The sequence below is a fragment of the Plasmodium yoelii genome (genome assembly GCF_900002385.2).
Source record: "Plasmodium yoelii strain 17X genome assembly, chromosome: 14".
Classification (NCBI taxonomy): Eukaryota; Apicomplexa; class Aconoidasida; order Haemosporida; family Plasmodiidae; genus Plasmodium; species Plasmodium yoelii.
In genome coordinates, this window is record NC_036186.2 from 2,732,475 (window position 1) to 2,745,945 (window position 13,471).

Below are 13,471 nucleotides of genomic sequence, written 5' to 3' on the forward strand. Positions count from 1 at the left end.
ATAATATTTTAAAAGATTTAAAAAAGAAAGTATAAGTATATTAATAAAATATAGTGTTATAGTTTTTTATAATAATTGTAAATAATATGATAGATATAATGCGTTATTATTACATGCCAATACATATAATCTAATAAAATACTCTACTAATAACTAATATTAAATATTATTTTATTGTGGAAACTTCATATAATTAAATATTAATATGAAATTTATCAAAAAGACACATAATAATACATATAAAGGGATAATTTTTTTATATTTGTTAAAGATCCAATTTGGAAATTGTAGTTTTATATTCTAAAAATATGGATTAATAGAGAAAGGGTTAAATATTTAATTAATATTAAATATTATTTTATTATTCAATATTAACGCGTATTATATTATCATTGTTTTTTTGTAGAATTAATAAAATATAGAATTTTTAATAAATTATTTGAATGTATATACATTGATAACTATAACAATATAATATATAAGATAAAATGAATAATGTAGATAAATTAAGGAATATTCAACTTAATTTATATATTAAAAGAGAAAATATATCTTATCTCTCTCCTCTCAAAGTGCAATATACCAACCTAATACATATAGTTTTATATTATACTTTAAAATATCATCAATATATATTTATATGTTAATATTTAATATTTACTAAGCACGATTTTTAAAACAATCTACATTCAAAGACTTATTTAAGCTTATAAATAGCATAAGTACGGATTCAGTACTAATTGGTATTTTAAACTATGGAAATGATACGCGAAATATATTCTATAATTATCTAATACGTAATATTTATAAATTGAAGTATATAGAAATAAAAATATTGTTATAAGACTCATTAAAATGAATTGTGAATTTATTTATATTAAATAAAAAAAATATAAATTATGTAATTTGCATAGAAAGTGGAGCATGTAACTTAATTTGAAAATACTATAATTTTAGAAAAAACTATATTATATATTATAAGAAACAAGTATATAAGTATTTAATATATTTTAAAAAATTACTATTTATATACTTTTAAGGATTATAGTAATAATAGAACTTTTTATTTTTTAGACATATACAGTATTTAAGTTTTAGAAAGGCAATCATTAAAACATAAGATATAAATATATTCATTTTTTATGTTCAAACATACTTTAAATTCATTATAAAAGTATATTAATTCTTATAATAAAGTTATACCAGATGTTAGTAAGAATAGCATTTTTTGTATAAAATGCATCATATCTATATTTAATCAAAAATGTATTAAGCAACCCTCTATTTAAGGTAATTTAGCTAATTATGATAAACAGGAATATAACGTTTCTTTACTAATAATATTATTTTATTATTTATAATAATTTAATTATTAAAAATTTATAATATATTTAACTACGGACAGTTGTTATATATAGGGTTAAAGTATTTGCCTCTCATATTTGGTGCAGTGATATAAAACAGCATGCTCCTACTCAATTTACAAATCTAAAATAAAATCCCATTATAATGGATGCCGAAATAGTATATGCATTTTTTAATAATAATAATTTCCTTTACATTTTTTGATATTGTATTATATATAAATATCATTAAACTTTATTTTAATAAAATTTTCAATAATGCACATTTCTAATAATTGTTTTTAAATATTTTTTTAGTGTAAGAACTTCCTTTTAGTAAGGGATAAATTCCCCGATCAATTGAACAGTGAAGAAAAGTATACATTTAAAGATGAACATTTCAAAGATTATTGTAATAATGGCTGTGAGAATCCTCTCGAAAAAATTAATGCTGTATGTTTATATTTGTTATATACATTCTTTGGGAGTTCTGATTTGTTTTCGCAATATAAAAAAAATTATATGAATATTGTTGAATACATTATGATATGGTTAAGTTATATGTTAAACCTAAAGGATAATGCGCCAGGACTCACCAATCAACAACATTTTTATACTACATTTATAAATAAACAAGAAAAGTATACAAATTCTATAAAGGGTGTTACGGAGTATAAAAATTATAAAGATCTTATTGATAGAAAAGAATATTATTTGAAAATGGATAATAATATTGTATCTAAATTATATAATGCATTTAAATTATTATGTGAAATTTATACTGAATTTAATGGAAACATGTCAAATTGCACAAAATGTTCGGAAAAAGCTAATAAATTTGTTAATCAATATGAAGAACTTAATGATCCTAATAATATTAAAGATATCGCCTATTGTCAAGCATTGTCTACATTATCAAATGATTATAATAATTTAAAAAATAAATGTAAAAGTTTTAGATCCCTTCCAGAGATAACAACAAAATGTTCTGCACAAATGTCTGTAGTTACATCATCAAGTTCGTCGATAGCAAACAAATTATTTATAGTTTTATCTATATTTGGTGCAATAGGAATTTTTTTTGGAATTTCTTATAAGGTAAATAATAAAGACTTGAAAAATTATTTTCATTATATATACGCAAACATTAACAAAATAATACGTTTTTTAAAATTTAATTAGTATTCGTTATTTGGATTTCGGAAACGATTTCAAAAACAAAAATTAAGAGAAAAAATAAAAAATTTAAAGAAGAGAATGAATCATTAATATATGATTCGAAGAGTAATGATTATTTCAGGAATAATAATAATGATTGGTATACGATAAGAAACTGTCTATTGAGGAGTAATTTTTATATAATTTTTATGTTGTGGGTCAGGGTTGTGTTTATGTAACCCATATTGGGGTTAGGGCTAAGTATTATATCTTTATTTAATTTTTATAATTAAACACTAATTTAATATATGTTTAATTCCGTATTTTTAATCATAAGATGAAATTAAAAGTCCAAATACGCAACCAAGAAGGGGTATAAGCTAATATTTAATGAATTTCGTAACATGTTTTATAAGTTATAATATATATAATTGAGTGTTCATGTCGATTTAATATGATTAAAACAAAATGTCTATATTGTATATATTAATATAAATGTTGAATATATATGAAGTTGTATTATGCAATGTAATAATTTTCATTATATAAAACTTGATAACCCATAGCTATATTGAATTATGCATATCATAATATGTTTTTTTATTTAGTGAAAATTTTATTTAATAAAACTTATAACTTGTATCATATTTATTTTGATTTAAATCATGTTATCCAACTGAACTGTAATAATATATATTCATAAAATATAGATGCATGAAATATCGATCGAAAATCGAAAATACAACGTTATCTATAAAATGCATTTTATGCATCTAACATTTTTAGTAATACATAAAAAATGTACTATAGATATATTATAATAAATTTATAAATTATAAATATATATAATAATCATTTTTTTCATTTCAATAATTTGCATTTATATTAATGTTCTAATTTATATTGGTAGGAATAGTTATATATATATTAATTTAATTATCATAAGGTATAATAATAGATTAATCACTATTAATTTTTAAACTTTATATTTTGAGATATAAATAAATAATATTTAAAAAATAAAATATAATTATATTAATAAAATTTAATGTTATAGTTCTAGTAATTATAAATAATATGATAAATATAATACGTTATTATTATATGCCTATACATATAATTTAATAAAATACTCTATCAATAACTAATATTGAAATATTGTTATATTGTGAAAACATCATATAATAAACATTAATATTATCGAAAAGACAAATAATACATTATAAAGATATCAATGATTATATTTTTGTTAAATATTCAATTTGGGAAATGTGGTTTTATATTATAAAAATTTGGATCCATGGAGAAAATTATAACGACTCAATTCATGTTAAATGTCATTTTATTATTCCATATTAACTCTTATTATATTATTAGTTTTTATTGAATAATCATTTTTAATCTAAAACATTACATTACCATATAATTAATAAAATATAGAATTTTTAATAAATTATTTGAATGTACATACATTGATAACTATATCAATAAAATTATAAGATAAGAATGAACAATGCAGAGCATTTAAAGAATATTTATATAAATTTATATATTAAAAGAGCAAATATATCTTATCTCTCTCCTCTTAAAGGGCAATATAACAATCCAATTAAACATAGTTTTATATTATACTCTAAAATTTCCATTAATACTTATTTATGTGTTATATATTTAATATTTACTATGTATTATTTTAAAACCAATCTACATTCAAAGATTTATTTAATCTTATAAATATATTAATAAATACTGGTTCAGTGCTAATTGTTGTTTTAGAGAGTGGAAATTATGCGTAAAAAATATTATAAAATTATCCAATAGAGAATACTTCGCAATTGGAATATGTAGGAATAAAAATTAAGTTATTTAACGCATTAAAATTATTTTTTAATTTATCTATATTAAATAAAAATAATATAAATTTATATATTTTTCATAGAAAGTGGAGCATGTAACTAAATTTGAAAATGCTATTATTTTAGAAAAAACTATAATATATATTATAAGAAACAAATATATGCAAATTTAATATATTAAAAAAATTGCTATTTATATACTTTAAGAATTCTAATAATAATAACTTTCTTAATTTTTTATATTTGTGCAGTATTTGAGTTTTATGACGTTTGTGTTCTATATTAAAGCATATGTATAAGTATATATTTTTTAAATTCATTATAAAAGTATATCCATTTTTACAATAAATTTTACCAAGTGTTAGTAAAAATAGAAATTTTTTGTATAAAATGTATTAAGCAACCCTCTATTTAAGGCAATTTAGCTAAATGTCATAAAATAAGTATAATATGATTTTAGTAATACTACTATATTATTATTTTATATGAAGTTAAAATTAAAAATAATATGTCTAACGAAAGATAACTGCTATGTAAAGAGATTAAGTAAATAGAACATATATTCTATGCAATATATATAAACAACATCACCCCGCACAACCTCCAAATTATAAAAGAATTTCATTATAATGGATTCTAAAGTGGTATATATCTTTTTTCTTATATTATTCGTATGTTGTATTACTATAAATTATATTAATTTTAATTATAGTACCATTTATGTTAATACATTTTTTTGTTTAATTCGTAAAATATATTCGTAGTGTGATGCAATTAATTCGATCGATAAATATTTTGTTGATAATCCGAACAAACCGAGAGAAAATATTTCCGGGGATTCATTAAATAAGTATTGTCCTGGTAATAACTGTAGTAATGATGAAGAAAAGATTATCTCTGGTTTTATAATGTTACTAAATAAGATTGATGAGGAAGGTTTAAAAAGTGATAAAAATTTTGAATACGCTAGTTTATGGTTAAGTTATAAACTAAATCAAAAAACACAAAATGGAATCACCAAATTATACGATTTTTATACTAACCGCATAGGAACAAATGATTTTTATAAGGGGAAAATATCTAATAATATTAATATGGATGTTATAGAAGAAAAAATAAGATCGATGAATATGGATATTAAAGATATATCTAATTTTTATGATGCATTTAAATCATTATGTAACATGTATAGTGAACGTGATGCAGTCGGGCAATGCAAGACATGTTTAGAAAATGCTGGAGAATTTTTTGAAAAATGTGAAATAGTTAAAAATGTTTTTGATATTACTAAAGAAAGTTCTTATTTACAACTATGGTTAAGTTTATCAAAAGATTATAAAGAATTTGAAAGTAATTATAATACTAATTGGTGTAGTAATATCCCATCAGTTGTAGCTTGTCCGCGAAATTCAATCATAAAAAATACGCTAATTACAATTGCAATTATATGTGGTGCAATAGCATTTTTTTTAGGGATTTCTTATAAGGTAAATAATAAGGAATTTAAATATTATTTTGATTATATATGTAAACATTAACGAATAACCGTACGCTTCTTAACATTTTATATTAGTATTCGTTATTTGGTTTTCGGAAACGATCTCAAAAACAACATTTAAGAGAAAAGCTAAAAAAATAAAGAAGAAAACTGATCATTAATATGTGATTCAAAGAGTAGTGACTATTTCAGGAATAGTAATAATAGTTGATATATTTTAAGAAACTGTCTATTTCGAAGTAATTTTTGCATAATTTTTATATAATTTTTATGTTGTGGAACCCATAATAAGGTTAGGGCTAAGTATTAAATTGCATTTAATTTTTTATAACTTAAACACTAATTTAATATATGTATCATCCCGTATGTTTAATCAAGAGATGATGCCCAAATATTCAACCCCAAATGGGGATAAGCTAATATAAACGGGGTTGTATAACATTTTTTCATAAGTTATAATATATATAATCGAGTGTTCATATCAATTTAATATGATTAAAGTAAAATGTCTATATTGGATATATCAATTCATATTATTCTATATCGTAATTATTTAATATATAAAACTTGTTAATATGTGGTTATATTGAATTATGTATAACATAATACGTTTCTTCATTTGATTAAAATTTTATTTAGTGAAACTTATAATTTGTGCTACAATTAATTTAAATTATACTATGCCAATTGAAATGTAATAATAGATTATATATGAGGTTGGGTATTATTATAAGATGATTCATTTGGAACAATTGCCTATATTATAATATATCTTCATATTAATATGTGTGTTTTTAACATTAATTAAACATATTTTCAATGCATAATAGATAATAATAAAATATAGATTCATAAAATATCGATCGAGGTTCAACAACACAACAATACCTATAAAAGATGTTTTATGCATCTAACATTTTTAGTAATACATAAAAATTACATTATAGATATAGGCATACTATCCTTTTAACTTTCGATATATATAATATAATTTTATGCTAAAGTTTTAAATTCAAATAATATAAATCGTTCTATATACATTAATTTATTTACTATAAAGGTATAATATTAGATTAATCGCTATTCATTTTTAAATTTTATATTTTGAGGTATACATATATTACATTTAAAATAGTTAAAAGACAAAATATAAGCATATTAATAAAATTTCATGCTTTGTTCTAATAATTATAAATAATATGACAAAATAATGTTATTATTATATGCCTATACATATAAAATAATAAAATACTCTACGAATAACTTATATTAAATATTATTTTATTGTGGAAAATTCATATAATTAAATATTAATATTAATTTTATCGAAAAGACACATAATAATACATTATAAAGGTATCAATGCTATATATATGTTAAAGATTCAATTTGGGATATATGGTTTAATATTCTAAAAATATGAATCAATGATGAAATGGTTAAAGACTCAATTCATGTTAAATGTCATTTGATTATTCCATATTAACGCATATTATATTGTCGCTGTTTTACCACAGAATTAATAATATATAGAATTTTTAATAAATTATTTGAATGATATACATTAACTATAACTGTAGAATATATAAGATAAAATTATGCATAATATTTATATAAATATATATATTAAAGGCTAATATATCTTATCTCTCTCCTATTAAATGGTAAAATAATAACCTAATCAAACATAGTTTTCTATTATACTTTAAAATTAGCATCAATACTTATTTATGTGTTAATATCTAATATCTACTAAGTATGATTTTAAAAACAATATAAACTTAAAGACTTATTTAAGCTTATAAATACGGGTTCAGTGCTAATTGTCGTTTTAAACCTTGGAAATGATGCGTAAAATATATTATAAAATTATCCAATAAGGCATACTTACAAATTGAAGTATATGGGAATAAAAATAAAGTTATTTAACGCATTAAAATTATTTTTTAATTTATCTACATTCATTAAAAACAATATAAATTTATGTATTGGGGATAGAAAATGGAACAATCCAACTTATTTTGTAACTGTTATTTTAGAAAAGACTGTATTATATATTATAAGAAAAAAGTATATAAGTATTTAGTCTATCATATTAAATAATTATTTATATACTTTAAGGATTGTAATAATAATAACTTTCTTAAATTTATATATTTGTGTATTATTTAAGTTTTAGGACGTCATTTATCTTCGATATTAAAACATATGTATATTTTTTTTAAATTCATTATAAAAGTATATTAATTTTTATAATAAAGTTATACCAAATGTTAGTAAGAATATTATTTTTTGTATAAAATGCATCATATATACATATGACAAAGTGTGTAAGCACCCCTCTATTTAAGATAGTTTAGCTAAATGTCATAAAATAAGTATAATATTTTAGTAATACTAATGTATTATTATTTTATATGAAGTTAAAATTAAGAATAATATGTCTAACGAAAGATAACTGCTACGTAAATAGATTAAGTAAATATACCATATATAAATAACATCACCCCGCATAATCTCCAAATTATAACGGAATTTCATTATAATGTCTTCTAATGTGGTATGTATCCTTTTTCTTATATTATTCGTATGTTCCATTCCTATAAATTATATTAATTTTAATTTTAGTAACATTTATATTAATACATTTTTTGTTTAATTCGGAAAATATATTCGTAGTGTGATCTAATTAATGCGGCTGATATTTATGTTGTTGATGATCCGAACAACTCGGAAAAACATAAATATATGGGTATGTTTAATTCGTATTGCCCTGATAATAACTGTGATACTGATGAAAAAAAAGTTATTTCTACTTTTATAACATTACTAAAAATTTTTGAGGATACTGATAATGAGGAAAATTTAGAAGGTGATAAAATTGTTGAATATGCTATTTTATGGTTAAGTTATAAACTAAATCAAAAAAAAGAAAATAGAAGCACCAAATTATACGATTTTTATAATAATAATATAAAAACAAATAGTCAATATGAGAAGAATATATCTACTGATAGTAATATTAAGATTAATATGGGTTTTATAGATACAAAAATAGAATCGATGAATATGGATATTAAAGATATATCTAATTTTTATGATGCATTTAAATCATTATGTAACATGTATAGTGAAATTGGTGTAGAAGACTACGAATTCAATAAATGTTTAGAAAATGCTAGAGAATTGTTTGAAAAATATGAAAAACTTAAAAATGCTTTAGATATTAATAAAGAAAGTTCTTATTATCAACTATTGTCTAGTTTATCGAATGATTATAAAAATTTTGAACAATTATATAATATGGCATGTGATAATTCATCACCACTTGTAGCTTGTCCACGAAGTTCAGTAACAAAAAATACACTAATTACAATTGGAATTATATTTGTTGCAGCATCAATTTTATTGGGAGTTTCTTATAAGGTAAATAATAAGGAATTAAAAAAAATATTATATATATGTAAACATTAACGAGCAACCCTACACTTCTTAACATTTTATATTAGTATTCGTTATTTGGATTTCGGAAACGATCTCAAAAACAACATTTAAGAGAAAAACTAAAAAAATAAAGAAGAAAATGATCATTAATATATTATTCGAAGAATGGTGATTATTCCAGGAATAGTAATAGTGGTTGATATGTTTTAAGAAATTGTCTATTTCGAAGTAATTTTTGCATAATTTTTATATAGTTTTTATGTTGTGGAACCCATAATCGGGTTAGGGCTAAGTATTATATCTTTATTTAATTTTTTATAATTCGAACACTAATTAAATATATGTATCATCCCGCATGTTTAATCACGGGGTGATATTCAAATATTCAACCCCAAATGGGGATAAGCTAATATAAATGGGGTTGTATAACATTTTTTCATAAGTTATAATATATATAATTGAGTGTTAATATATATTTAATATGATTAAAGTAAAATAACTATATTACATATATTAATTCATATTATGCATATCGTAATTATTTATTATATAAAGTTTGTTAATCATAATTATAATGAATTATGCATATCATAATATGTTTCTTTATTATATGAAAATTTTATTTAGTAAAACGTATTATTTGCATCATATTTATTTTAATTTAAATCGTATTTTGATAACCGAATAATATAATAATTTTATATATCAGAGTATAATTATAATTCGATTAATTTGGAACAATTGCCTACATTACAATATACCTTCATGTTAATGATTATATTTTTAACATTAAGCACACTACTAATGTATAATAGATATTCATTAAATATAGATACATGCAATATCGACCGAGAATCGACAATATAACATAATCTATAAATTATTGTTATGCTTCTAACATTTTTTGAAGTTGTAATTGTAGTTACTATTAGCTTCTTGTATTAATAGAAATTGTTTTATATGCTTTAATTTATTTATCATAAGGTATAATAATAGATTAATCACTATTAATTTTTAAACTTTATATTTTGAGGTATAAATATATTATATTTTAAAATTGTTAAAAAATAAAATATAAGTATATTAATAAAGTTTAATATTATATATATGATGCATTATTATATGCCTATACATATAATCTAGAAATTACAAATAATTAATATTAAAATATTGTTTTATTGTGAAACCTTCATATAATTAAATATTAATTTTATCGAAAAGACATAATAATACATTATATATTTGTTAATTATTCAATTTGTAATTTGTAGTTTTATATCCTAAAAATATGAGTCAATGTGAAAGGGATAAAGACTCAATTCATGTTAAATGTCATTTTATTATTCCATATTAACGCATATTATATTGTCGTTGTTTTGTCATAAAATTAATAAAATATAGAATTTTGAATAAATTATTTTGTTTTATATACATTGATAACCATAGAAGTAGAATATATAAGATAAAATAACTATGTAGAACACTTAGCGCATATTTATCTAAATTTATATACTAAAGGAGAAATATATCTTATCTCTCTCCTACTAAAGGCCAATTCCCAACTTAATTAAACATATTTTTCTATTATATTTTAGAATATGCATTAATACTTATTTATTTGTTAATATTTAATATCTACTAAGTATTATTTTAATAAAAATGCGTTTAAAGACTTGTTTAAGCTTATAAATAGCTTAATAAATGCGGATTCGGTGCGATTTATTGTTTTAAAGAATGGAAATTATGCGTAAAATATATTATAAAATTACCCAATATAAAATACTTCTAAATTGGAATATGTAGGAATAAAAATAAAGTTATTTAATGCATTATAATTCTTTTTAAATTTATCTATTTTAAATAAAACAATATAAATTTATATAATTTGTATAAAGATTGGAATGATCCAACTTAATTTGAAAATACTATAATTTTAATAAAACAGTGGTATATAGTATTAGAAACAAGTATATAAGTATATATTAGAAAATATATATTTATATACTTTTAAAAATTATATTAATAATATATTTATTAATTTTTATATATATACAGATTCAAGATATAAATATATTTATTAAAACATGAGAAATATATTTGTATTTTTCTATATTGAAACATAAATATAAGGGGATGTATTTTAAACTTATTACAAAATTCCTTAAATTTATATAATAAAATTATAATGGATATTATTAATAATTATGGATTTAAGCATAAATTATGTTATACATATGACCAAAATAAATATCTCCAATTTAAGGCAGTTTAGGTAATTTCAATAATATATATAAGTTTACTATTGTATTATTACTTTATATTAATTTTAAGTCAATACTTAAAATAAAATGTGTTTAACTACAGATAATTGGTATATATTGATCCAAGTTTACGTCCCCTATTTCAATGCAATATATATGAAATTAATATGATGTGCTTAATTTATAGTTCAAAAATCATTTTTCAATATGGCAATTAATAAAGTGGTACAAACAATTTCTTGAATAAAAATGTTTTTATTACATATTTTATATATTTTATTATCTATACATCACTAATAAATTTAATTTTAATGATATTTTATTAAATTTGTTTAAAATTGCTTTATAGTGCCAAAAGTTTGACAATTTCAGGAGGCTTTTTCCCGATGAATTGAAAGATTCGAAACAATATGATTTTAATAATGGAACGTTCAAGAGATACTGCCCTAATAATAAATGTGATAGTGATACCAATATAGTTAACGCTGGATGTTTATGGTTAATTAATGATTTTTTTGGTAAAGATGGTACTTCAGTTGATAAACATACTTATAAGGATGATATTATTTGTATTATGATATGGTTAAGTTATAAATTAAGCCTAAAGACATTTGATAACATCACCACATTAAAAGATTTTTATTCTAATCATATAGAAAAAAACACAGAATACACTAGTCGTAATGTTAATGATCGAACATATGGCAGTTATCAGAACATCATAGATAAAATAAAGGAATATATGGATATTGACATTAGTCATATGTCTAAATTTTATGAATTACTTAAATTATTATGCAATATGCATACTGCTTATACGAAAGATAAAAGTAATGATTTTTCAGAAAATGCTAATCAATTTGTTGATAGATATAAAGAACTCTTTAATGATATTGATAATAATATTGACAATAGTTCATACGATAAAGTATTACGTGTTTTTTTCAAATATTATAATGATTTTGGAAAAGGAACTCGTTTTAGTAATATATCTAAAGATCGTCCTCCATTACCAACAGAAAAAACAGGCAAAAAAGTTGAAGTAGAAGGTTCTAAAGGAAATAAAACAGTTGAATCATCGAGTGAAACAAGTCAATCAATTCATGTATCGACAACTCCTATTTATGACACTATATTACCAGGATCATCCCTAGTAAATAAATTAATTCCAATTTTATCGATAATTGTTGCAATACCAATTTTCTTGGGAATTTCTTATAAGGTAAATAGTAAGGAATTTTAAAATATAATATTTAAAAATTATTTTCGTATTACTTATATGCGAATATCAAAAAATGTATAATACGTTTATCATTTTTATATCAGTATTCGTTATTTGGATTTCGGAAACGATCTCAAAAACATTTAAGAGAAAAGCTAAAAAAATAAAGAAGAAAATGGATAATTAATATAAGATTCGAAGATTAATAATGATTGATATATGTTAAGAAACTGTCTATTTTGAAGTAATTTTTAATCATAATTTTTATATAGTTTTAATGTTGTGGGAGTTGTCTTCGTGGAACCCATATTCGGGTTATGGCTAAGTATTATATTGCATTTAATTTTGTATAATTTGAACACTAATTAAATATATATACTATATCCGTATGTTTAACATCGAGATGAAGTCCAAATATGCGTCCCCAAAGGGGTACTTTCATTAATATGAAAAGAGCCATATCACATTTTTTCATAAATTATAATATATATAATTTAGTGTTCATATCAATTTAACATTATTAAAAAAAATGTCTATATTACATATATTAATATAGATATTTGCTATATCATAATTCCCATTATATAAAATTTGTTAATATGTGGTTACATCGAATTATGCATAACACAATATGTTTCTTTATTTGATAAAACATTTTATTTAGTAAAACTTATTATTTGTATCATTTT

At 20.4% G+C, this 13,471-nt stretch overlaps 4 protein-coding genes across 4 annotated transcripts; all 4 read left to right on the forward strand.

The window, feature by feature from the left end:
- Positions 1-1,509: 1,509 nt before the first annotated feature.
- PY17X_1470501 (PIR protein) lies at positions 1,510-2,612 on the forward strand (the record flags this gene model as incomplete). The annotated part of the gene is made up of 3 exons (XM_022955889.1): positions 1,510-1,524; positions 1,662-2,441; positions 2,526-2,612. 3 exons carry the CDS (start codon positions 1,510-1,512, stop codon positions 2,610-2,612), a joined length of 882 nt encoding a protein of 293 aa, XP_022810913.1.
- Positions 2,613-4,986: 2,374 nt separating this feature from the next.
- Positions 4,987-5,996, forward strand: PY17X_1470601 (PIR protein; the record flags this gene model as incomplete). Its single annotated transcript, XM_022955881.1, has 3 exons — positions 4,987-5,001; positions 5,122-5,844; positions 5,931-5,996. 3 exons carry the CDS (start codon positions 4,987-4,989, stop codon positions 5,994-5,996), a joined length of 804 nt encoding a protein of 267 aa, XP_022810912.1.
- Positions 5,997-8,400: 2,404 nt separating this feature from the next.
- Positions 8,401-9,430, forward strand: PY17X_1470701 (uncharacterized protein; the record flags this gene model as incomplete). The annotated part of the gene is made up of 3 exons (XM_726238.1): positions 8,401-8,415; positions 8,535-9,281; positions 9,365-9,430. The coding sequence occupies 3 exons, from the start codon at positions 8,401-8,403 to the stop codon at positions 9,428-9,430; spliced, it is 828 nt and encodes a 275-aa protein (XP_731331.1).
- A 2,337-nt stretch (positions 9,431-11,767) lies between these two features.
- Positions 11,768-12,949, forward strand: PY17X_1470801 (PIR protein; the record flags this gene model as incomplete). The annotated part of the gene is made up of 3 exons (XM_022955867.1): positions 11,768-11,782; positions 11,910-12,782; positions 12,887-12,949. 3 exons carry the CDS (start codon positions 11,768-11,770, stop codon positions 12,947-12,949), a joined length of 951 nt encoding a protein of 316 aa, XP_022810911.1.
- Between the last annotated feature and the right edge of the window lie 522 nt (positions 12,950-13,471).